Genomic DNA, 24,837 nt, shown 5'->3' with positions numbered 1-24,837 from the left:
CACTGCAGGCGGCAAGGGCCACAGCTGCAAAGGTTGGAATGGCGCACGGAACCGGGCATGCTGTGTAATACACACAGAGTTTACCGCTCGCCAAACCGAGATACTGCGAAGAAACGGTCTAAAAGGAAGGGGGGGGGGGGGGGGGGGGGGGGTGACATCCAGGAGCGATACTTTTGCTCATCAAAAAATACTATTAACATGACACAGCAGGGCCTAAATATCAACACTCTAATTAAAAATGTAATTTTTTACATTTGTAATATTACTTTAAAATTTGTAATACATATGTACATACAAATATGTAAATCTATATTAATAATTGCAAAAGTGTCTTAAACATTTAAAATCTCTAAGCAAGCGTTGCACCAACTTTCCGCTTTGAATTTTTTTGTAGCACTTGGTTTGTAGAGCAGAGCTTTTTAATCACCATTTGGATGAAATTTGATTATTTGAGAGGAGATCAAAGCAATTTCAAATAGATCAGCCCTTAAAGGCAGCTGCAGTGATTCTCCCAAATGCTCGACCATACAACCCCGATTTCACATACTGCATACCTCTAACAAGCTTGAAAGGCCTAAGTACTTTTCACATGGGAGCAAGGGGTTTTTGTTTTTTTTTTTTTTTTTGCAAAAACCACCAGAGCACCATATTGCGATGGTGTCCAATTATAGTGCATTTACGGAATCTGTGCCAAGAATCCCCATCCCAAGCTGTGCCCTTGGAAATGGAATGACGCACTTGCATAAGAGCAAGTATGTCGTTTTGGACACGCTTTTGCAGTGCACTCTGCCTGATAATATTGCAATTGAATACTTCAGTTACCAAAATGCTCTTAAATTTCTGTTAACAGTAACCAGGCAGACAAGCTCTGTTTGCTCCCTGTCAAAACAGGCTTGAACTGTTGCCAACCTTTGCAAAAGGTGAAGATGCAATTAAGCCTATTTAAACTAAAACAGACCCCATTGTCTTAATCTTAAAATAGGTTTGGCAAGGAGGTTTAGGTTTCTTTTTTGCAAATAAAACAACTTTAAGGTTTTAAGTTTGGACATGACTCTCTCTTCATATGAAAATGCACAGATTGATTATAAAGAAAGATTCTTGGAGAAATCATTTAAGTTACAGAAATGCACAAACTAATAACTTAAATGATTTTTGTAAGAACCCTTGTGGGGACAAAAAAAAAAAAAAAAAAAAACTTTCACTAAAGACCTACACATGGTCAAATCTCATCTCAGTCAATTCTGCTGGTTTATTGTCTTTGAAAAAAGGACATTATGGTTTATATCCATAGAATGCGTGGAAAAACAGAATGCATTAAGTATTTGGTCAGCTTAGTCTTTGCTTTAATCTTCTCATAGCAAAATACAAAACAGCAATGTATAAAAACAAACAAACCAAAAATTTTAAGTCTATTTTACAAAATTTTAACATTATCTCAGTACGTTATGTATCACCTGACCAAATACTTTAAATGTGTACATCCACAAACACTAAAACAAGCAAGCTTCACTTCAAATCACCTGCAAATTTTTTTCTTTTTGTACAGTGCATGCTATATCATTATTTCGTTCTCGTCTATATTTTGTACAAAACATTATTCCTTAATCAAATTCTGCTTAGAACTGATATATATCTGGTATCTGCAATAAAATCTGCTGTAAAAATCATTTTACATTTTAAATTATAAAAGGGGTTGTTGCCCTTGCATCAGACCCGTTTGTGAACAAGGTGAACCAGTTTGCATTTTTAAAGATTTAGTCGGTCAGTTATTTTGCTACCCCAGTTTAAAAAAAAAAAAAAGAGACACTGAGCATTTAAAAGAACTTCAAGAGCTTCCTGACTAACTTTCTAATCATGGAAAGGCTACTCCGAATTACCCTAAAATCCTCTTAAATAAAAATAGAGTGCCTTTAAATTTCTACAAAAGTAACACAGACAAATAGACACATTAACACACTGGACTTGAACCAAGAATGAAGTCACACTGTGCTCAAGCACAGGATGTCAATCACACACAAGCAGCTGCCGTAATCACAGTGGTAATTTCCCACTGTAGCTCTTCGGAGGACGAGAAATTGAATGGACAGACCTTACACAGGAAAAAAAGCACACAAAACTGAAAAAACATATGCATTTTGGCAGCTCCCTCTTGGCCAGGTCTTTGTGAGCAGCCAAGACAAAAGTAACTTAACTTGCAGGTTAAGTTGAGGATGCTCCAAAAGGACAGCTTGAATCTGCATGACAGTGGGCTGTTTTAAACAAAGTCTCCTTTTGGTAATTAATGCCCAAATTTTGATCTGAAAATGTCCTCTCCTTTTCACTGCATTGCCTTGGTTGATTTAATAGTAAGCATACAGTGAGCCAATCACAGGTCAAAATGAAACCATGCTACTCTCAAACTAGGTTTAATGGACTGAGTGGTCATTTTCAGAGTAAATGTCATCGCTGTGCTGTGTGCTAGTTTTCGTTTTACTGAAGTTTCAATGTATACCGCAAATATATCATTACTTTAATGTCCGTCCAAGAGGGCCATTAAACTGGTAAGGTCCAGATCTTGTGTTGGACAACCAATCTGAAGTTTAAGTGCCATGGAAACGGTTACCCAAAGACTGATCTTCACAAGAAGAACTGATGCAAGTCAACTCGATTCAAAACGTCAAGGTAAAATATACGTACTTCAACAGCTCATTAAAAAAAAAAAAAAAAAAATAGACCCCCCTGCCCACAAAAACCCCCAAACAAAACAAAAAAAACACACAAAAAACAAACCACAGTTTAACCCTCTCTCTTCTCTGAGCTACAGGAAACAAACTTACCCATGTAGCCCAGTATGGGGCAGGAATGATGTGCCTTGAACATTGTAAGTATATTTACAGTGATCAGAGTGAACCGGAGCATCTGAAAATTTGCTGCGTCAACTCTATCAAAATATAGCGTACAGACCTAGCGTGAGGTATGGTCATTCTGCACTTGAGTCTGATGTTCTGAAATGTTCCGGTTTTCCAACCGGATTAATTGTGGTGATGTCACGCTGATGTCATGCTTACTGTGGGAGAGACGGAGTTAACCGTCATGAGAGGAGACAAAAAAAGCCCCTTTATTTTCTTTAATGTAATGCCTGATTTTATGTGACAAATCAGGGAAGCTTTCCTGTTGCCTCGAAAGCATAATTTTTTTCTGATTCAAAGGTCATTTAACACCTTTGAAATGAACTGTGAAAAACACGCATAAGCCATACAAATTAAAAAAAAGCATATAACCCGTTTATTGCAAACCTAGGTTTAGCTAGTACAGGCTTTAAAATAGACAAATGAAGCTCTTTTTAAATGTTAAAGGACAACTTTAAACAGCTTCACTTAGTAGAGATGCATTTGCTTCTGCAGGAATACGGATACAATTACTCACAATTGCGACATGCTTCTAAAAGGAGTGTCTGTTCCTCTTGATTATGTGTGAAACAACTATTCAAAGACTGGTAATGCAAAAACAAAAAAGCCAAAATTTATATAATGTAAAAATCACATTTTACAGATAAAATGCAGAACCCTGAAAGTAAAAAAAAAAAAAAAAAAAAAAAAAAAAAAACATCCCACACTGAATAATGCTGAGGATCCTAGTTAACACCTTAAAGCATGGGATTTTACAATAACGAAAAATATACAAAAAAATGAAAAGTTAACCCATAAAGCTTTGAATAGAACCCACAGGTGCTTCTCTTTCAGCTGTGGAATGTTTTTTTTTCCTTTAAAAGTATGACTAAAAAGAGAAATGCTGTAATGGATGAGCCTTTGCCTGCGGCGGGGTCGGGGTGTCAGCTTGCTGCCAGTCTCTCAGCTGCGCGCTCTCAATAATATCCCGGGTGGTACTGCTGGCTCCATGGCTTTTGGTTCCAGAACTGAGGGAAGAGAAAGGGTTGGGTTTAGATCCATCGGTGTTGCGTTCCATAAGACCTGGCAACAGCTTCCAACAAAATGAAACTCCTACTGACGCTGAAAGAACTTAAAGACCATTAAGGTCCACATTAAGGCTCCCACAACAACTGTGGAAATTTAAATGATATAAAATAGTGAACCTTTACAAACTGATAAAACTTCATTCACTATGTATGGTTATTAAGGATGCAATATTTTCCAAAAAAAAAAAAAATTATATATATACATATATATTTTAAAGCCCTGTATGAAATAACCATTATTTACATAATGGTTCCTCGGTTCGACATTCCTTCCTTAGAGAAACTGTAAGCACTGTCGCCTGGGTTAGCCGCCGCTAACCCGTCAGGACACACAGGCTGCAGGCTTTACTTTCTACACGATGCCCTCGCTGAGCGTTAGCCCCGTGACCGATGCGATTAGCGCATCTCCGCTCACAGCGGCTCCGCTCGCGTCTGTCCCTTTTGTCACCGAGCTCAATACAAGACCACAGTCGGCGCTGCCACCATGGAAACCGGCACATATCCAGCACAGCTTCTCGAAGACAGACCGGGGAGGACCGAGGTCTGCGGCACAGCGTTTCTGCCAATTGACTTGGATGAGATCCAAATCATAAAAACACATCAGTAGCTACAAATAGAGTTTTATTTCAGACAGAGTGGGTGTAACAAACTCGCTTGCCTTTCGCCCCCCCCACCGCCCCACAAGGGACATAAAATTGAGTGGTTATCTTTGTAAAACGTTATGAAACGCAGTTAACAGAAAACAAGTTCCAGTGGTTAAGCTTTGTAGGTTGTAATGCTGGCTTACCATTCCAACTAATCAACCCTTTCAACAGGCACTGTGGATATCAGTGGATGCTGTACATATTTTACAGTTACAGCCAGCCTGTCCCGTTACAGTGTGCCAGTATCACGCGCAAAAGCTGAACAGCAGTGACCCACCCAGGGTGTAGCCTTCTGGTCCTGTTCTACAGATTAGCTATGATGGAAATGAAGTCAGGCGCTGGTCACACTTACCCCTTGTTGCCAGCTCTGGTTGAAGGCCTGTGCCTTGTTCATGCCGAAGTTGCCGTTCTTGAAGCCGCGGTTGTTGCCTCCTCTGCCTCTGAATTGCTGTGGGGAAACGCAAAGCCATCAGGGGAGCTGGAGAGGACTGGTGATTTAGCCACATCTTGCACAAGAGCTGATGCCTACGTACTATGAGGAGAAACATGTTATTGCCCCTGAATTTAAGAAAACGGCTCAGAAGAAGAGAGCCATTTCTTCCCTACAGACTGACAGCTACCTGGCTGAAGTTGCCTCGGTTGGCCCCGCCTCCTCGGTTCATGTTGCCACGGTGCATGGCCCCGCCCCTGTTGCCCATGTTGCCCCGCACAGGTCCGCCCCTCGGGGCCCCGCCCCTGTTGGGCATGCCGCCGCCCCGGTTGAAGTTGCCGCGGTTGGAGAAGCCGCCCCGGAAGGCAGGGGGGGGCATGAATCCTCGGGGGGGCCTGCTAAACCCACCGCGGGGTCCTGGCACTGCAGAAGACACGAGGAATAAGCATCAGCACGATGCCGTGCCTAACGCCCACCACAACCACAGGCAAACCAAAATATTAATGCGTGAGTTTGGAGACATTTATAGAGCAGAGGTATCATTTTACCATGTACTTTCTGAGATAAAACGCCCGAGTCTTTACTTTACATTGAACTGCTGTTTAAGTCCATCTAGCAGCTGAAAAGTCTGAAGAAAGTGGCTGACCCCCTGCAATGCTCTTGGGCCTGTAGAAACCATTTCCATGCCAACCCAGCCACACCCACGCCCTCCGACGCAGCCTCACCTCCCCTGAAATTGCCTCTGTTCTGGAACCCGCCGCGGCCGCCCCTCAGGCCCGGTCCCCCCCTGCCGAACGGGCTCTTGCCGCCCCGGCCTCTGTTCCCACCCCTCTTGGGGGGCTGGCCGCCCTGGTTGGGCTTCTTCTCGGGGGGCAGGCTGCGGCTCTCCTCCTTGTACTGCTCCAGCAGCTTGGTCGCCTCCTCCTTCTGCAGCTCCACGTAGGTCACCTCGCTGAAGTACTCGCCCGGCTCTGGCAGCGTGAAGATCCCTGCAGAGGGAGAGAGAGGGCGTGAGGATCCCTGCTGACTCACCTCAGTAAAACACAAGCCAAAATGCTCCCAGAAAGACTTATTTTTATACATCCTCGCATTCTGTGACCCCTTGTTAGGCTACTGGCTAACAGCCTATGGGAGCTATGAAGCATCCATTATCCATCGGTTTGTGAGCAGGACTGAAGATGCTCGCTCATGAAGCAGTTTTTTCGTTGTGTGAGGAAGTTGGGTTTCAAATTCTGACAATTCCCTTACATTTGCCAGTATGAAAGTAAAAAATACTAAGTCAATGAGGAAAGAGGCAATGATCTTTAAACAAAAAAATAAGTGATGCACTAAGCTGATGCACCAAGACAACACCCAGATGGTGCATAAATTCACGAGGCGGCGTTTCACCTTTCATCTTGAGGACGGCGTGCTCGGGGACATCTTTGCCGTCTGTCTCGGCCTTCTTCTGTGTCCTCTGCTTGTAGTCCTCGTCTGTGGGGCACACCACCACGGCCTTGCGCTGGAACCCGGCGAACAGACACATTTTCCTCCGCTGGGCAGGGGCTGACACATTGGTCTGGGGACAGATCAGCACTTACAATGTCAGGAGTCAAAAACTCTAAAAACTGAAATATTATCATTAACAGGCAGTTCAAAGCTGTTAAAACTGTTCAAATAGGAACACATCAACTGACAACTACTCCCTCTGCATCATACTAGACTGGACTTGGAGCCTGACAATGATGTATAAAAGCAATCGAATACAGGAGGACTGTGTTTACAAGGTACAAACAATGATTCCTACGAGCAATGTTAACTTGCACCACACTACTATGCAGCTTACACAACCAAGACACGAAACAGTGCCATGGTGAAAATGCCCCACCTGGTCCAGGATGTAGTTGCGTTTCTTGCGGGCGGCGATCTCGATGAACTTTCCCAGGAAGAGAGGGGCGCGCTGGGAGATGGCGGTCAGCTTGGTGGTGTCCTTCATCTGTCTCTTCAGACTAGTGATCTGAGGTCAGACGGGACAGGCTCAGTATGAATGGCTCTGCCCTGTTCAGCTTCAGCAAACGCACAGAGCTGTCAGCTTCATGTGCCAACAGATCTAGGTGTATTTCGAGCCTTTGACTGCAGTGAAAAAGCAGTACTCTATGGGACTTTGCATTTCTCCTCCGTGTAACGTAAGGTGTGGTGGTAAGACAACCTGTGGGTCAGGTTCGAGGCTCACAGGATATGGTTCAGAGTGCTTCACTGCACATTTCAGTACTATACAAGAATCAAATTTTAAATTCTAAGCAGGTCTTCTTCCAGGGTGGTTAAACAATGAAAAAATTAAAATGCTGTCCTGAGAATGAAATTGCAATAAGGAATGGTAACCTGGTGTGATGAAATTTAACATGTGGGCCCTTTGCTCTGCCCTTCTTTAAACATGGAGAAAAAGGAGGATCCACAGAGAGAAACCTGCCGCACTCTCCATGCAGTAGCACCATTTGACCAGAGGGGGCAGCCTGCATGGCCTCCATCAGCTTTAGCTGGAGTTGCTGGCAGTCTGACCTTAGCCAAGAGCTCAGTGGTTTTTCCCCCAGTGAATGGACCCCATGGGTGACTGCCGATGCCAGAGAGAGCACTGACAGACATTTGCTTTCCTCTACCTGCTGTGGGGTATAATAGTCTGGTTTCACGTGGCGTAATGCATCGCAGGTAGCCTTGTGGCATGCCTACTTTGCATTGCAAATACGGCTAGCTGTTAAACGATACGGATTCTTGCCTTCCAAATGCAAAGCTGCCTACTTCGAATCGCTGAAGATCGTGCATAACACACACAAGTGGTTCAAAAGCATTTCCATCTCCTTTGATAACACAGCGTAGAAACTTTCAGCATCTGACACTTACGTTAAGAACCACTGCCAGCCAGTAAGGGTTAACGCTTGAAGGAATTAAAACATATGAAACCATGGTCCCATTATGGGGCAGAGTTTCAGACATGAAATGGACAGGAGGTAGGGTAAACCCGTTACAGAACAGCCTATCCAATCAAAGCTTGTCATTTCTTATTATTCTAAAATACACTAGTGGCCAACTTGATACTTGAGTATTCAGACTCAACCCTACACCTAACAGCTATGCACCTTCGCCTTCCCCTCAGACATTTCCATCTGCCCTGAGAATAATCCCAAACCCCCTTTTTAATGCAGATACAATGCCAGTCATATCAAACACACTTTAGTCAATTTTCCACACACAGCTACCGGCTTGAATTAGACCATGCAGGAATTCTTGGCAAAAAGCCCTGCTCACCATCATCTTCTCCAGGATGGTGTTGGTGCCGAGGATGTTGTATTTCCCAGGGTTCTCTTCTGTGTGCTTCTTAACCCAGGCTGTCTTTCCTGCTCCCGGGAGGCCGACCATAACAATAACCTGCATGGTGGGGGAAAAAATAAAATTATGGATTACAGATGCCACAGCGTGCACCATGTGGATGGTGTATTGGGCTCTGGCAGGAAGCTCGATGCTCGCTTGCCTCGCAATCCTCCTTGGTCTCGGGACCCTTGGGGCCACGCACGCGGTCGTCCACGGCGATCTGCTGCAGGAAGGTAAAGCCCTCCAGCACAGGGAAGTACGGCGCCTCCCTCTGGCCGAAGTTGAACTCCACAGCGCAGTTGTGGCAGAGGACATGTGGGAAGAGGGCTCGTCCGGCAAGGGCGTCCTTGCTGACCCGGAAGGCCACACCCAGGTCCTGACCGTTCTTGGAGAAGGAGAGCTCCACCTCGTCACTCTCAAAGTTCTGCCACAGATGGAACGAAAGTGTCAGCATTTACAGCTTTCAAAGGCTTTTCCAAACAAAATACTAAGGAGCTTAAAAACAAGACAACCATTTCCAGTCTTCTACAAATCTAAACTAGGTAAACAGTTCAGGTTGGTATCGAGTTAAAATGAAAGGAGTACCAGTTGTCGTAGCAAAGTCTAGCAGTAACCTTATGAACAAGCTTCTACACAAAAGGAACAGTTAAGAGAAGGGAAAACCTACAATGAAGCAACCGACGACATCATTTTCATCAAAAGACTCGCCAAAGTCTTCCGTCACACAGTTGGTAGTTTTCTTCCCCTTGAGAGAGTAGGCGTAAGAGTATTCCTCCTCACCTGAAAAAACAAATAAAACATTCACACACCAGGGGGCAACAGCACCTGCTGGACATGAGGCCTAATCTACTTTACAACCAAGCTCGTAAACCCTCAATGGACTGGCTCCAAAATGAGTTCTCTGCCTGCTCCATGCAGTCTGAAGCCGACTCCTCATAGGTTGATGCTCACCCAATAGCAGCCCGCTGCTGGCCAGGGACCAGCCCACCAGAACCTCGTGGATCTCTGTGCCCTTGCTGACAATGTGCTTGACTGGAATCTTTTCGATGATCTGCTCGGCAGCAGAGACACCGGCGGAAGGGAACAGATCAGCAGAAAAAGGGCAAGAAAGAGTGAGAAAACCATTAGGCCACCCCAAATCCAGATCAACAGCTCCATTACAGAACCTGCAGGCGCCAAAACGACTACAAGCAGATACACAAACAAGGAGTCATACTAATGGCCAGTACAAGCAGGTACTACAAAAATATCAGTCCACACATCACCAACACTGAAACTCAAAGGGAACTGCTACATTCAGGGATAGGGGAGAGGCTCCAGCTTTCACCTTCATCTCGAAACAGGCTTTGCCCTTGGCCACGCCGTAGGAGGCCTTCCCTCCAGCCCACAGGTAAGCGAAGCTCTCCATGGTGAGGGAGGAGGCGCTGTATCGGTCCCGGGACACTTTGAAGTGCAGGTCACAGTTGTCTGTGCTCGAGAAAGGCAAAGCACATCCATCAGGCCCGAGTCTACTATTAGCTTCTCTGAGGGTTGCAAACTAATGGCTGCCCTAGAAGACCAGTCTTTTTGAACGTCAGCTATTAATTGTTCAGCTGGTGTCATTATTTGGACAGGTAGTAACTCGCCTACATGCTGCAGGTTAAAAATCCGCTAGCAAATGAAAAGCAAGTCTAAAGCTAGCCAGACTCCTGCCCACAATAAAGAAATTTATAAACCAACTTTGTATACTTTGGCACTGCCTGAAAAATGAACCACTTTGAAATCTCATGCTGTAATACCTCCTGGGGACAGATCCACACAGAAAAGCAAAGTGTGAGTGGCCAACAGGACAAATGATGCAACAGTATTTTGACTAGTTGTGGTTTACTTGACTAACTCCAGAGGAATTTCTTCTGAAAAATCAAAGGTGGGCATGAGAAATGTCAGCACATCACTCTGGAAACAGTTCAGTGCGAGTGTAACGCAGAGAGGCGCTGTACACACACTGACGATACTCACACGTGTCAAGGCAGACAGTCGTGTCATCAAACTCCTCATCCTCCTCCTCTAGGGGGGGCTGTGGAGACTTGGCCCTGAAAGAGATCGCATGTTCAGCCAAACAAACACCACTCCCTGCACTCTGAGAACGTGAACACTGGCCGATGACCCTCCAAATTGTTTACCTTCATTGCTCCATTTAGTATTAAAAAAAAAAAAGAAGAAAAAAACGCTCACTCGTATCTCGGAGGTCCTGTTCAAAGACGATCAATGCAATGCACTGCATTGTTTACAAATTTGAAGAAAAAAAAAAAAGAATGCACAGTGGATCCGAGCAGAGTGACCCGCTGCTCTGCTACCCTAGAGCCATGTGGTGAAAAGGTCCCAGATATATTTAACCACACCAGGCGGTAAATTCTAGTAAAGGTCAAGACAGAGGCTGAAGGACTTAGCAGGTTCAGACTCTCAGAAGTCAGCACTGGTGTAGTTTTGAGAATACATTCCCAACTACTAATGAACCTGATGTAGAGACCTATTAACCGCCATAGCAGGAATTTTTGACATACAGTGTATATGCTCAGCATTGTAAATGTGCATTAGAGAAATCGGGTGTTACGCAGTGAACGCACCTGGCGGTGTGCACTCCCCCTTGTGCCTGCCCTTCTCCGTGAGCTATTTGGGTAACACCAGCAGCCAATGAGGAGTTTGAGATCAAGGACTGGGACAAATTCTTTCAGCGTGACCCAAGCGGTTTCAAACTTCTCATGTTAACATTTCTGATAGATTTCTCGCACAGTCCAGGACCGATTACCATTTCATGCTGCTAGGGTCCTTGTACTGACACTCTAGGCTGTCAAAATAGTCATCACCTGCTTTTGGTTCGCGGTCATAAGTCATTTTTGAACGCAAAAGTATACTCGGGCAGGCTTAACATTCGTGAAACCAAAGGAAAATACTGACGATTGATTTGGGGTCAACTGCACCTGTCTTTTCTTTATGTGGACACATAGGGGGTAAAACTTAAGTGTCAGAACTGAGCATAATTAAAAATTATGCCAATAACCACCTACGACCAGAAGAACAACCAAAACTTTGGGAAATGCAGCTGGAATAAGCAAAAGAAAGGCAGAACTAAAACAGCCAGTAAAATAAAAAAGAGAAACTGTTGAAAATACAGGCTACGATTGCTGGTGTGGTTGAAAGAGGGGAAGAGAAAAAAAAGACAAAATTGATGCGACAATACAATTAAACTGGAAGAGAGCGAGCCAGTCTGGTTGTTCTGAGACTGTCCAGCAAGCACCACCTTAGGGACACCTTCTGCACTGTACAATGCATCCACATTACCTGGCCAATTGCATTCAGAAGCAGCATTGTGAAACCACTTGCCCCACAGGAGACACGCTCTCAGACATACTCGATAATGCGCTATAGACCTGAAAACTAGACCATCCCTTACACTTGACCCAGCTACTGCAACCCTTTGTTCTACTTGAACAACATCTTGCATCCTCTCGACTAAATGCTCACTAACGCATAAATTACGAAAACCACAATCAACCTAGCTGAAAGCGCTACCGTTACTCTAGCGATGAACGTGACACTTTTTGCATGCTGACCAATTACAGTATTTTTCGGCAGCTAGTTACTGATAATTTGTGTTGACCGCTATTCGCAATTCAGTTTCAGGGTCTCGACACGAAAATGTGTGTTTCTTTGCACTTCGTCAAAGCAACTAAGTAACATGGTTTCTTAGGCGAAAGTAAAGCATTGGCTCTTAACATTCCAATGCAATAAGTCAAAACCGTGTACAGTGGCACTTCGGGGATAACCGAAGGCCGTTCCTGTACAGTTCTTACCGGCTGTATTTGCTTTCTTCAATAAATTCAAAGTAGCCCCTTCCATGTTCCTCCCGGCGTCTCTTAACACCCTTCTTATTCTTCTGTTCAGCTTTCTTGTCTGTGTCCGCATCCCCTTTGGAAATAAAACAATGACAAAAGTAATGAAGTGCTCCTCCGTGTCGTGTTGGACCCAGCGGTTTACATGGGGGGGTGGCCCACACAACTATCGGATGGCGTTTTATTTTATTACCTTCCCACCAAGTTATAATGCAAGGACCAAAAACAAAACAGCAAGTTCTGAACAGAATTAGTGCTCAGTGTGAATGATGGGTGGATTATTCATATAACCCATGCCGGTTAAGGTACATTTAAACCGGTCCGATGACAGATGCTTTCGGGAATGCATTTACAGCGAAAACAGGGACCAGTTCCAGCCAAAAACATTTCACTTAAGACAAGTTGGATCTTTTATAACGTTATAGCAACACTAAGTTGGTCTTCATTGATGTGCGTGAAGCAACACACATTTTGGAAATTTCAAATCAGTGACATTGTTTTTCAGGTTGGCTACCAATTTTATTCGTTTTACTGGTAAACTAGCTAAAAACGTTTTGCGGACTCTCCTTCTGTCGACTCACCAACTTAACTAATCATCTAAATGCTGGCAAACTAAAGCGGTAACCGTTAGCAAGCTACCGCTGCTAAGCTCACTAGCTACGTGGCTAACGCTAACTTAAACCGAAAGTGCCCGTAATTCATGTTAGCTTAGCTAAGGCCGGAGCCAAATGAGGATAACGACCGCAGCGAAAGAGAAACTGATTAACTAGTTAATATGCTAGGTAGCGTTTCTATCCAACTACGTCTGGTGTCCCACAACATGCGTAAGACAACTAGTTAGCTAACATGCTGACCGATTTGCAACAAATCAATGCGTAAAAACCGGTTTTGATGGTTTCGGTCGTCTGAAACAATGGGAATCAACGTGCCGCCTTCCTCGTCGCCTCTGAGAGCAGCCACCATTTCATCATTTCGCCTAGCTCTACGTTTACAATCAGCAAACCATGTGCATCTTCGTCTGGCTAACGCTTCAGTGAATTCCCGTCAGATCACCCACGACCAACACCTAACTTTAACTAACCTCGTGTAGCTAAACCTCTATCAACTGAAGTCCACCGCACATAACCCCGGCTCAAACTCCAGCAGAGGACTCGATAAAAGCTGACCTTATATGATTCCCGAAACCACGGCTGCTAGCAAAGCCGGCTAGCCTGCAACATACTGCCTAGCTAACGTTAGCCTGTTAGCCAGCACGCAAATTTGCCAAGCTAGCTAGCGAACGTTAGCTAAGCATAAATGTCAAAGGCAAGAAATGAACATCTCGAAATTCCCAGCGTTTATCGTGTTTTAGATTAATGCTAATTTAGCTAGCTACCCTCAGCCGGCTGGGGTCCCGCTGCGCCATCGTCGTCGTCAAATTTTTCCATTTCCTCATCCTCTTTTAATATCGCATCCTCGTCTTCGTCCGATTTATCCATCTCCACGCCGGCGTCTTCCTCCTCTTCCTCCCCCATGTCGTCGTCCTCTTGCCCAGCGATCTCTGCACCCTCATCAGCGGCGGCGGCGGCGGCGGGATCGTTGGCTTCGCCCCCGTCTCCATCCTCGAACTCGTCGGCCTCCATGCTCTCTGCAACCGGATCGTCTTCCACATACTCCTCGCCCATATCGTTCAGGCCACTCGTACCGTCGTAACCGCCATCGTTGCCGTTTTCCTCGGCTTCGGGCCCGGCGAAAGCAGCTCCAGCTTCGGCCTCTTGATCCAACGCGGCCTGCAGCCGGTCCATCAATTCGGCCTTCAGCCCCTTGTCGGAGAGGTGCCGCTTTTTCAGCTCGTCCTTCAACTCATTTACCTTTAGCTTTTTGACGTTGATTGAGCTCATTTTCTTTTTTATTATTTATGTATATAAATATTTATTTCTGATATAAAATGACCGAATGCAATGATGTTTAAATATATGAAAACAAAAAATGAAGCCCTGTCGACAGTGAATGTAACCGAGAGAAAGCCCAGAGAGCCGCCAAGATTTTCTTACTGCGCCAAAACAACACTCTCCCTGCGTGTCCTTCCCTATCACTGGCAACAGCAAGGCTGACTACCACCAGCCGCACATAATATACTCCTACCGTAATTATGCTAAATTAGGAGAAATACGGAGGCGTTGACTACCGTACTTGCGACTAAAGAAGCCCACAGGACTTCCCTTTTAAATGATCGTGCATGCGTGCAGGCGTACCTTTCAGTTAGATATTGTAAAAAAAAAATCCCACCGTTTAATAGTACGAACAAGAAGGAATACTGCTACGTAGTGACTTTCTAGTACATTTTTTTTTCTACTGCTGACTCTAAACATATACAGTCTGGCAAACAGGTAAATTAATTGGCAATAATAATTCAATAAACGCATGCAATCTATATTGTCATCGGTAGCCAAAATATTTTCTGTAACAACATGGAATTTAGCTTTCAAAACCCATATGTTAACAATATTGAAAAAAGTCTATTTAGCAATACAAAATAATTTAGCATGGCCTTGGATTTCTCCTAATCTTCGTGCGTTTTTAATACTGTGGGCTACTAACCAGAAAAGTGGACTTAATTCATTGGTTTAAATGGGCCTAACGTTATAGCGTCATAGTCATAGTCTGCGCAGCAGTAAGTTAGGAAGCCGGACAAGCGTGGTAACCGGTGATGATGACTGATGCCACGGCGTCATAGCAACGGCCAACACAAACATGGCGGAGGACAAGGAAAGTGCAGGTACTATGGCTACTTTGAATTAGTTGAAAAAAATGAGGGTTGGCACAGATTTTTTTTGCATTTAATATAATGTAAAGTAACTGTTACGGTTTCTCTACCATTTAGTTAACATTAATTATTAACTGAGCACTGCATTTTCATTTGTAGACAGGCTAACTAATGTTAGACAATGCTTGCAAGCTAACTAGTTAGACAGAGCCATTGCATTTCGCCATACGGTTCTAACTGTAAAATCCATCGTGTTTCAGCCAGAATTGATATTGAGAATTTTGGACATGAACTGCTGTTTATGATTTATGTATTTGCAACACTTAATCTCTTCCAGATAAACTAAATGAGCACAGTGATTAAGAATTAAGACTACCCTCATAACATTTTATGTTATTATTAAAAATTCTTGGGTGTTAGCTATCCGAAGACTTAATGAACTGTTGAGCTTCTCTGTAAACAAAACCAGATAGTTCGCACATAACTGGGTGTTGTATTTGTATATTCAATAAAGAGAGATGTATATTGGTAGATATAAACGGAGTTGCGTTTTTTGGAAATATAACGAGGATATAAAACACTATAAAACAGGAGTCTCTTAAGTTCATTTGTTTGCCAATAGTCATTGTCATCTGATGAAGTGAGATGTTTTTACTTTTTCCATAAAACATATAAATAGTAAAAATATATGTAGAATAGTTGAAACGTAAATGAACTATCAGCCTTTTTCCTCAAGAATGGGTTGAATCTTGTGGCCTGTGGTAAGTGAGAATGGCGCCTCCAGTGGCAGGGTGCAGTAGCACATGTTCTGACAGCATTTGTTGATGTCCGGATTGATTTATTTTCTGTTACAATGCAACAAACTTTCCATGGGAGTCTCAGCATCTGCTTTAAACTGACATTGGTGAACTCATTCCATGTTTGATTCCATGAGAAACTAAGTTTATTGACCATGTCCACTTTAGTTCATTATGTAGCTGTCAAAAGGGCCATATATGACCAAGCTGTCTTAATTGGTTATGTTCTGAAATATATGATCTATTTTCTGTGTTTAATCTCAGGGAAAATAATTAGCTAGCTCTTGCTATTAGTGTAACTAACTAGCTGCCAGTAACAGAAAAGACAAAGACTGTCTAGTTAGCTGGATAGCTACAGGTAAGATTCTTACTAAACATAGTGCTACATTGCTGTAGCTGTATTATACAGTAGGTAGCCAGTGATTGGTAGGAGAGCAAACATATTCAAGTTCAATATGTCCTAGCTGGCTATCTACTGTAATTCCATGAGCTCAGGGACCAGGAATGTATAGACAAAAAGGAAGGTAATGGTAGCAAGCTAGGGTCAGCTAGCTTGTGAAGTAATATGCATGTTTGCTTGTACATTTTATCAAAGACATTGACTTTGTCTTGTTTGTACATGGTGTATATTCCTCCTTACCATGTAGATTGAAGTAAGTATAGTAACAACAGTATCTCAAATGCTTACTTAAATGCAGGCAACACCTGACAAGACAGCTTTCTTGTGACAGATCACCTAGCAACAGTGGCTTGGCCTAAAACCCTGAATATTGTACCACTATGTACTAATGCTATATGATGTAGTATAATTCACCAATCATAACAATTTCAGGTGGGACCAATTCTGTTTCAATTCAGGGAAAGTATGAATTCAGGGAAGTCATGAATTGACTAAAATGGAACTGACTCCAATTCTGTTTTACATTCTCAGAGGCTATAGTGAAAGAGGTCCACAAAAAAATCAGTGAAGCATTTGATCTGTTTGACGATGAGTGCAATAAGACCGTGGACGTCAGGTGAGGAAAGGAGAAAACTTCATGCTGGCTATATTACTTCACGCTGGAAGGTTCTACCACTGATATATACTTTATATGGACAAATTTGCAAGACTTGATTAATCTTTTAAGAACAGAAACAGCTATTTGAATATGATTTACTGTTCTTTTTATAGAAGTGTCAGGTTAATCATGGCAAAACTTAATTGCGTAAGCCTCTGCTGTCTGTGCCAGTTTACTGATCAGCCAGATTTCAGATTTCAGACCTACACAAATGCTATAGCAATTGTTTTTCTTAATAATTTATGATATAAGATTATTATAATGGTATAATATATTGTTACAATGGTAACTGTCTTTCTGTTCAAGAGAGATTGGCACCATCATACGGTCCCTTGGCTGCTTTCCTACTGAGGCAGAATTACATGAAGTTATCACAGAGGTAAGTGAGTTTCCTTTGCATTGTATTGTGGCAGGTAATGCTACATAAAATAATATTTTTGTGATTTGTTATTTCAGGATGACATGATAGGGGCGTCATGATTTCAGCAAAGGCAAATGGTTCATCTCAGGATCATGATACATAAACATATCTTCAGATTGCGACATCACATCATAATGGTTATGATGACATCAGAAGGCACTCATTAAATTAAATTGTAATCTCCCTAAAAACGAATAATTTGGCCACAATCTCAATCTGTATACCTGCATCAGGGTGGAGTCTGACCCAAGATTTGATAACCCAGAACTGAATCCAAAATTAATTTGTATTCTGCAAACCAAGCTTGACTGCAGATTGCTGAAATCTAAGATCTGATAATGGACCAACCTGGATTGTGATGATGTCCCAAATATACAGTTAACTCTTACCTACTGCGGAGTTCACTTTTTCGTATGCATAATATGGTGTCTTTCAATGTGTATTTTCACTGGGGAACACTGTATTTGATCAAGTACTTTGAATCAATCTTTTGAAAATACTAAACTTTGATTTTTGAAAGCTGTGAAAACTTATTAAAGGCACAGTTTTATAGGCCTCTCACAAGTCTTAAAAGTTTATAATTGTAATTATTATGTCAATAATTTGTTTACAGGTTACGCATCCCTTAAAACATATTGAGAAGATATATTTACCTTCTCTATTATTTTCATGACTTAGATAAAATTCCATCATTCTGGCCTTATAACTGTACATTAGCTTTGGCGAAAAGAATACAACTGCTGTTCTGCTGAAAAGACACCTTTGACTTCCAGTAAACGATGATTAGTCATATAAGTAAGCTTTGCAACAATTGAGTCCCTCTCAGAACAGGAAAAGAAAAGAAAAGAAATGCAAGACTTTCCAGTTACTTGTTCTGATTGTATTTAGAGTTTGGGCTAAGGGATGTGAGAACATCATGTCAAACTATAACAATAAGTAATCTTATAAGAAGGACACATAAATGACATGTTCAGTTTGGTGGAATTACATGACTGAATAGAACTGACCTTTTTAGTCCTTCTGGGGTTTCTCTGTGTAGATGTCAGATACGTAAAGAAACCGATATGCACACACATTCAGTAATGGAAATCACTGAAAAAGTTATCATATTACAATGATCAGATTGAACTGTGTCTTTGAAATGTGATGGTATTGATTTAGTCAGCATTTGTGGGAATGTAAACCATCAGTGCAGCCATGGACAAAGAGCCACATAAAAAACATATACGGTGATTCAATCAGAACAAAAAACTCCAGAGAGAACATTTAGTTGGTCATAACATGGTTAAATCTGCATTAGGCAACCGACTAGTGGTGTGTTTGGCTGAGTTCCAATTCGATACACATGTTAAATGATAAATCACAAGGCAATTCACTGATATTTTTCACAAAGTGGCCCATGGTGAATTTTAATTTCTACAGAGTAACAACAGGGCTGTGACTCGTTATTACCTTGAAGGCATAGACAACTTTGGAATGAACAAGGTCTTGTGAGTCAGTGCACTTTGAGTGAGGTAATGCGTGTGTAATGCATAGATCGAGGAAGAGGAGCCCACGGGATACATACGCTTTGAGAAGTTCCTGCCGACTATGACCAACGTGCTGATGGAGCGTAGGTGAGTCGGCGCGGGGGTGTAACGGCGTTGGCAGCGGGCCCCTGTGGCCCCGGGGGTGAAAGAAGCAATGGGGGTTCCCCGTGACCTCCCCAGATCTGGGAAGGAAGCATTGCTCTCATAGTGCTGAAGCATTCGCTCAGTGCCACATAGGCAACTCCTCACCTGTTGCTTAAAACTCAGGGGACTGAAAGTATGTTAATGATCTGTTTATTTAGCTGCCTGTCTGTCTGCCTGTCCATTCAGTATCATTTTAAAAATGTATAATCCTCATATATGAGCCACAATAGTGGCCATATTTTAGGCATGCATAGAGGAAGGCACATTGAACAATCCAAGATAAAACACACTAAATATGTGCTTTGTTGCTGTAGCAGGTTAACTTTTTTTATTCATATTTGCATGTTTTCACATTTACAGTGCTGAAAAAAACATGTTATAACAGAAAAATAACAAAAAATAAAGTCTGAATAAAAAGATTGTGTGAAGGACAAAAAAAAGACCTAACCTCATCTGGTCTCGTCTTAAAGCCAGGTGAAGTGAGTCTCTTTGGTGCAGGCCAGAGCATGCTGATGCAGTGGATGAGAAGAACATGGGGGTTAATGTAGGGCAGGATGCTGTTGAGCGTGCCCAGTCCGCCCATGTGGTTGTGGCTGGTGCATTCGGAAGGCAACTGGCCGGGGGTGCAAGTCGACGCAGTGCACCCTGCATTCTTGCCCAGGCGCCCCAAAAGCCATGGAAAAATCGTGGAAAAAACCGTTGCTGCTCTTTTCAGTATTGTCTCCAAGTCTCTCTCTCTCTCTCTCTCTCTTTCCAGCATTCATGCACATGTGAAGGTACATTTTTTTCATTGCAGAAATTTGAGATTTTCCTCTCTTTTTTGAGAGGAGACTATAAAGACAGAAATTATAGAAATTTAGAGAAAGGTTTTTTATTTCCCTTACTTTATGATACTTCTGAGCCAGGAAAACTTGCCCTAACTTTTCAGATATTTAAAGATGTCGTGTTTGCGTTATTGAAGGGGTTCTTCCTTGATTTTTAAGTGTGAACTTTTCGTTAACTGAGCACTTTGGGGGGGGGGTAGTTTTGCATCATGGGAATATCACAGCGTATAATGTGAAGCTGTAACTGTATTGCTTTTTGAGTAAACTGTCTCTGTGAGGATATTTCCTGTGGTTGGTGTGGAGTATTTTGCAACTACAGCACTCATAAAGTTGAAGTCTTGAGCAAGATGCTCTTTAGTAGGGTCCCATATATCTTGAACCATATCCTCCTTTTAATTTGATAAACATATGAAGTGCAATTTCGATTGCATTTCTGTGTCAGTGCACGGTAATTTCAGACACCAGTTGCAGGGTATTAGACATGCTTGCGAGGTGAGTGGGACTGTGAGGCAGGGAGAGAGAGCGCGGCCTGAACTTGACTGCTCGTTTCGAGGAAAATTGAAAACTGGTCGGTTGAGTTTTTCAGGAAACAGGAGGCGGGGAGGTAATCTTCCACTGTCTTTGTTTTCGGGCGGATAACCCGGCCCACCTTTTCACATCTCCTCTGGAGTCGTCAGGAATATCGGTTACCTGGCCCACTGTACCGCTGTTACAGACCTGGAAACACCCATCTGCTTCGGCAACCTTTTCAAACCTATCGGGTTTCACCGTTGTGCGTTACAAGCCAAACTCCCGTTGAACTACTACTACCATTGGCTACTTCCCCCCACATTGTTCCGATATTCTAAAATTGCATATATACATCTCCCACATGATGCATCTTTCACCATGGTGTAAACGATTGTAAACCATACGTGGGTATACTTGTTTTGAAAAATTTCAGAGAAGTGGGGAGAATCGGGCGCCCCAATGTTTTGTAGTAAAATTCCAGTGAATGGAATGTAGATATAAAAAAAAAAAAACTGGGTCGTGTGATTGCCAGCCTGTTAGTGCAAGTAGGAGTAGGATTCTTGGAAAGCTAAGCCTTTGCCCCGCCTTTTGTAATCTCCTAAATACTTCCCCCCACTGGATCCAGCTCGCACGTGTCCTCAACTTAACTTAAGAATCCATGCGAGTTTTTCTTTTTTTTTTCCTGTATATGCACATTTTTTTTGCATGTTTTGTTGAACTTGCCAAATATTGTCAGAGAAGAGAAAGTGACGGTTGAATCGAGAGTCAAAGCTGAATAAAGGCTAATTGAATCCAGGCATTATTATGTTTGTGTTGTGTGAAATTGAATTCCTCAGGTTCCCTCACAGTGCCAAGAAAACAAAACGATTCCCCTACACAATATTAAGATTATTATGATAATGATGATTTAATTTTTGTCAAAACAGAAATAGCAGTACATTTATTAAGAGCCAGAAATGAATCACTGACTAGTGTCATTTGTAATGCCTGCCATTCTGAGATTACTTAAGAAATGGGAACTCATTCATCCATAATACCAAAGATATTGCAATTATATAAATCAGAAGTGGCACTGGCCATGACTAATGAGGATTATTACGTCATTGCTGTATAACCAAGGATGCACAGATCACAGCCAATAAGACAGACCCTGCAGCAAAATCAATCATGCAGATGTATTACAAAAAAAAAAAGAAGTCAAAAATACTGTAATAGTAAGTAGCGCATGGTTTCATTAAACGATAAAGGAACCACTCAAATGTTAAATTCCTTTTGTCTTTATTCTATATTACTTTAAATTTCCATAAATTGTGATATCAGAGTGCAAGACCAAGGAGATTTGACATATGAGTGCACAGGTCACGTCCCACACAGACGTGCTGAAACCCACATCACTGACAAGTGACTAATTTACAGTCCTGCTCAGGGGTGCGGCAGCTGTGTCTCCCGAGGAAGTGAAATTCACAGCCCTCGGGTCACAAGTCGTCTGTGCCAAACAGTACTTAAAAGACAGAGATAAATTCGGGTTAAGCACCTCACTCAATGGAACAAAAGCGGTACCCCACCTGGGCATTGATCCAGGAGCCGCTGGTTTACGTGACAGGCTCCTTACCCCTACTCCATGCTGCTCCCCCCAGCAGCAGTTCATGAACAGCCAGGTGCGGCTTGTGAGAAATGAGAACGGCACGCAAAGGATTCTGGGCCTTTTCACGACAGCGCTAATGTCAGCCCCTGCACTCACTGGGTATCCGTGTCCCTTTTGTCTCCGGCAGGTTCCGGCCAATCCCAGAAGATCTGCTCCTCCAGGCCTTCGAGGTGAGTGGACCTTTCCGGGTGTCCGACCAGCACCAAGCTGTCCCTGATTGGATGGAACTCCACGGAATATTCCAGACAACATAGTGTGCAGAGTGGCAATGGAGTCACAGAATGGAATATCAATGCGCGGCAACAGGTCTGGTTCCTGGATAATGTCTGTTAATGTCAGCCAAAGGTGCAGCCTGTGGCTATTGTCTGTTAATGTCAGCGGAAGGTGCCGGCTGTAGCTAAGGTGTTCCCCCAAGATGCCAGTTACGATGTTCTCACACTGTCCTCTGCTGATAAGATAAAGGAGCCGGCTTCCCTCCACCTCTTGTTCCATTCTAGTGCCTGTGGCTCCATTGCCACTTTATTCATTAATAATTACTAGATAATATTCTGTTATCTGCTGTTACAGCTGAGTACTTTATACCTAGGAAAAGCACTTTGCTCAAGTGTACAAAGGGCCCTGGGAAAACAAAGTTCCTCCTAAAGTGTAAAATCGCCAGATATTAGTAAGGAATCCAGTAAAAGGTTCATGAAATTACAATGCACATATTTAATAAAACAAACTACAGTGGAACAGTTGCTTTTATAAATGTTGTTACCTATAGGACATGAGTTTACTGGATCTATAATTGGGTATGGCAGCGTTTGACACAAAGGAATTCAGTTTAACACATGGTACGTATGGCTGTGAGCTTTTCTTGTTTCACCTGATGCTGCAGACAACATTCCAAGGGAGGACTCTTAACAACTGTGGTCCTATCGGCGAAATGCAGCTCCACTTAAATCCTGTGCCTAATTCAAAAATGGAAAGAAGTTTGAGAACAAACTGAGCTTGAGGACTTAAATGAGGAAAAAGGGCGTTCAGACTTAGCTAACTGCATGAAAAAGGAGACAATGTAGAGACGTGAAGAGAGCCACTGCCATTGGACTTCCTCTCCCTGAATTTCAAAATACATGTTTTTTTTTCTATTATTATTATGGTTTAGTAACAAAGCCAAACATCCTGTGGTGCACAAAACATGAATTATCATAACAAACATGTTGATAAAATAAATAATAATTAATTGGACCAAGTCTCAGGCAAGAACTTCCAGTTCTTAGTTGGTTCTGTTGTTTTAGAGTGTCACTGGTGATTATTGTGGACGTTATCGCCATCTAGAGGACAAAAGCTTGAAGTGACGGTAGAAAGAGAACCGTTGTGGTTTTCATTGTCGGCCTGAGGAGTTGTGAATGTGTCAGAGTAGCTTTTGACCACCTTATCAGATAATCACAGGTTTAACTGAAATATGTATTGTTTCTGACTAATTTATCATATAATTTCAACTCCAGGTCTTGGATCAGGGCAAGAAGGGCTACTTGGAACCCGAGGAACTTAAAAAATATATGACTCAGGAAGGTAAATGAATAAGGAATATATACTGCACACATTTCTGTACAGGTGTAAATATGTAAATATCATCATAATCCCAATAATGATTTCATCATATTTACTCATGTCAAACAGAAATACGCATCAGACACCACCACATGTACAACAGGATGTGAAAGGAGTAATTGTCTTAAGGAACCATTAGGGGAATTTTTTCAAAATCATCACACTTAGTTGCTTTTAATGCAGACTGCAAAGCAGATGATGTTCAGTATAAAAAATGGCAGGTTTGTGTAACAGCAAAATGCACAATGAAATTTCTCAGCGTAAACTCAGATAAATCGTATGTCTGTTAGGGCATATAACAACTGTTTTGTAATCTGTAGTTGACTTGGAAACATGGCTCAGGCATAAAGGGGAGAGATTAGAGTCAGTAATGTTCTCTTAATACATTTAAATACTGATACAATTTCTATAAACCACCAAACACAGGCTAGCATTCAGTCTGGGTTTTGATCACCCTTGTGGTGATTAAAAAATCTGCAGTTTTCTTGTAGTAATTGAGTACATATCTGCTTGGATCTTGAACATTTTATGGTGAAATTCATTAAGAATTAAGTACACATTCAGTAAAATGCATTCAGTAAAATCTGTGTGACTGATAGCAAGATCACATAGGCCTCAAAGCCTTAAAGTAGAAAAGACACCAGGACAGGGACATAGGGTAGCACAGGTTGGTACACAGTGTTGCCCACCACCAGGTTCTAATGCTCAGCTTTGTGAAATGCTGCCCCCTACAGGAGAGCCTTTTAACCAAGATGAGATGGAGGAGATGCTGTCAGCAGCGGTGGACCCTGACAAGAATGTCATCTTCTACAAAGACTTTGTGAGCATGATGACCATTGAGGACCGCTGATGACCACTGGGACCCCTCTTCCACTGTGGATTGGCACTGATGTGCCGTCACGTTGGTCCTCCTTGGTCTTTGATATGCTCAAACTCAAGAACTTGGACAAAGAGCAGGGGTAATAAAGCACATACGGATATGACACCCCTTTTTCACTGTGCTGTATGTCCCACATTCAATTCACACCCCCATGGCATCATCCTGTCTACACGACAAGACAGATCACCCAAGCCATGAAAACTCACGCAGACCGAAAGATGATAACAACAATGGATTTAATCTACACTGTGCCTTTCAGGGATTTCAGAGAGCTTTACAGTGAAGGGAGGCAATTACTCAACCACCACCAATGTGTAGCACATACCTGTGATACACAGCAGCCATTTTGTTTCAGAACACTGACCACACATGGGAGAATGGAGAGGGAGGGAACTATTTACGCAATTCAACTGGGGGTTATTAGATCGCCAAATGGTAATAGCC

At 42.6% G+C, this 24,837-nt stretch overlaps 2 protein-coding genes across 3 annotated transcripts; one reads left to right on the top strand and one right to left on the bottom strand.

Moving 5' to 3' along the window:
• Positions 1 to 3,593: 3,593 nt before the first annotated feature.
• On the bottom strand, positions 3,594 to 14,318 carry hnrnpua (heterogeneous nuclear ribonucleoprotein Ua). The gene is made up of 14 exons (XM_036542359.1): positions 13,622 to 14,318; positions 12,208 to 12,322; positions 10,373 to 10,446; positions 9,702 to 9,841; positions 9,326 to 9,425; positions 9,042 to 9,154; positions 8,535 to 8,798; positions 8,312 to 8,431; positions 6,897 to 7,025; positions 6,419 to 6,587; positions 5,755 to 6,018; positions 5,220 to 5,452; positions 4,952 to 5,047; positions 3,594 to 3,895 (listed from the first exon to the last, which is right to left on the bottom strand). The coding sequence occupies exons 1-14, from the start codon at positions 14,124 to 14,126 to the stop codon at positions 3,845 to 3,847; spliced, it is 2,373 nt and encodes a 790-aa protein (XP_036398252.1). The 5' UTR covers positions 14,127 to 14,318; the 3' UTR covers positions 3,594 to 3,844.
• A 660-nt stretch (positions 14,319 to 14,978) lies between these two features.
• Positions 14,979 to 24,385, top strand: efcab2 (EF-hand calcium binding domain 2). Of its 2 annotated transcripts, none has more exons than XM_036543123.1 (7): positions 14,979 to 15,004; positions 16,721 to 16,805; positions 17,154 to 17,226; positions 18,805 to 18,884; positions 22,048 to 22,090; positions 23,408 to 23,474; positions 24,248 to 24,385. In XM_036543123.1, exons 1-7 carry the CDS (start codon positions 14,980 to 14,982, stop codon positions 24,361 to 24,363), a joined length of 489 nt encoding a protein of 162 aa, XP_036399016.1. In that variant the 5' UTR covers position 14,979; the 3' UTR covers positions 24,364 to 24,385. The 2 variants fall into 2 exon arrangements, with proteins under 2 accessions (XP_036399016.1, XP_036399017.1); XM_036543124.1 differs by having other exon boundaries at positions 14,980 to 15,012; positions 16,723 to 16,805.
• Positions 24,386 to 24,837: the final 452 nt, after the last annotated feature.

The sequence above is a fragment of the Megalops cyprinoides genome, chromosome 12, assembly GCF_013368585.1.
Source record: "Megalops cyprinoides isolate fMegCyp1 chromosome 12, fMegCyp1.pri, whole genome shotgun sequence".
Classification (NCBI taxonomy): Eukaryota; Metazoa; Chordata; class Actinopteri; order Elopiformes; family Megalopidae; genus Megalops; species Megalops cyprinoides.
Note: the sequence above shows the minus strand (reverse complement) of the source record. Positions and strands in the feature narration are given on the sequence as shown.

Coding starts and splice junctions, on each gene's coding strand:
- hnrnpua (XM_036542359.1), bottom strand. CDS start 14,126: ATGAGCTCAATCAACGTCAAAAAGCTAAAGGTAAATGAGTTGAAGGAC. Junction 6,588..6,896: donor GCAACTACATCCTGGACCAG/GTGGGGCATTTT, acceptor ATCTGTCCCCAG/ACCAATGTGTCAGCCCCTGC. Junction 5,048..5,219: donor ACCGAGGCAACTTCAGCCAG/GTAGCTGTCAGT, acceptor GTTTCCCCACAG/CAATTCAGAGGCAGAGGAGG.
- efcab2 (XM_036543124.1), top strand. CDS start 14,980: ATGGCGGAGGACAAGGAAAGTGCAGGTACTATG. Junction 15,013..16,722: donor AGGAAAGTGCAGGTACTATG/GCTACTTTGAAT, acceptor ACATTCTCAGAG/GCTATAGTGAAAGAGGTCCA. Junction 23,475..24,247: donor AAAATATATGACTCAGGAAG/GTAAATGAATAA, acceptor TGCCCCCTACAG/GAGAGCCTTTTAACCAAGAT.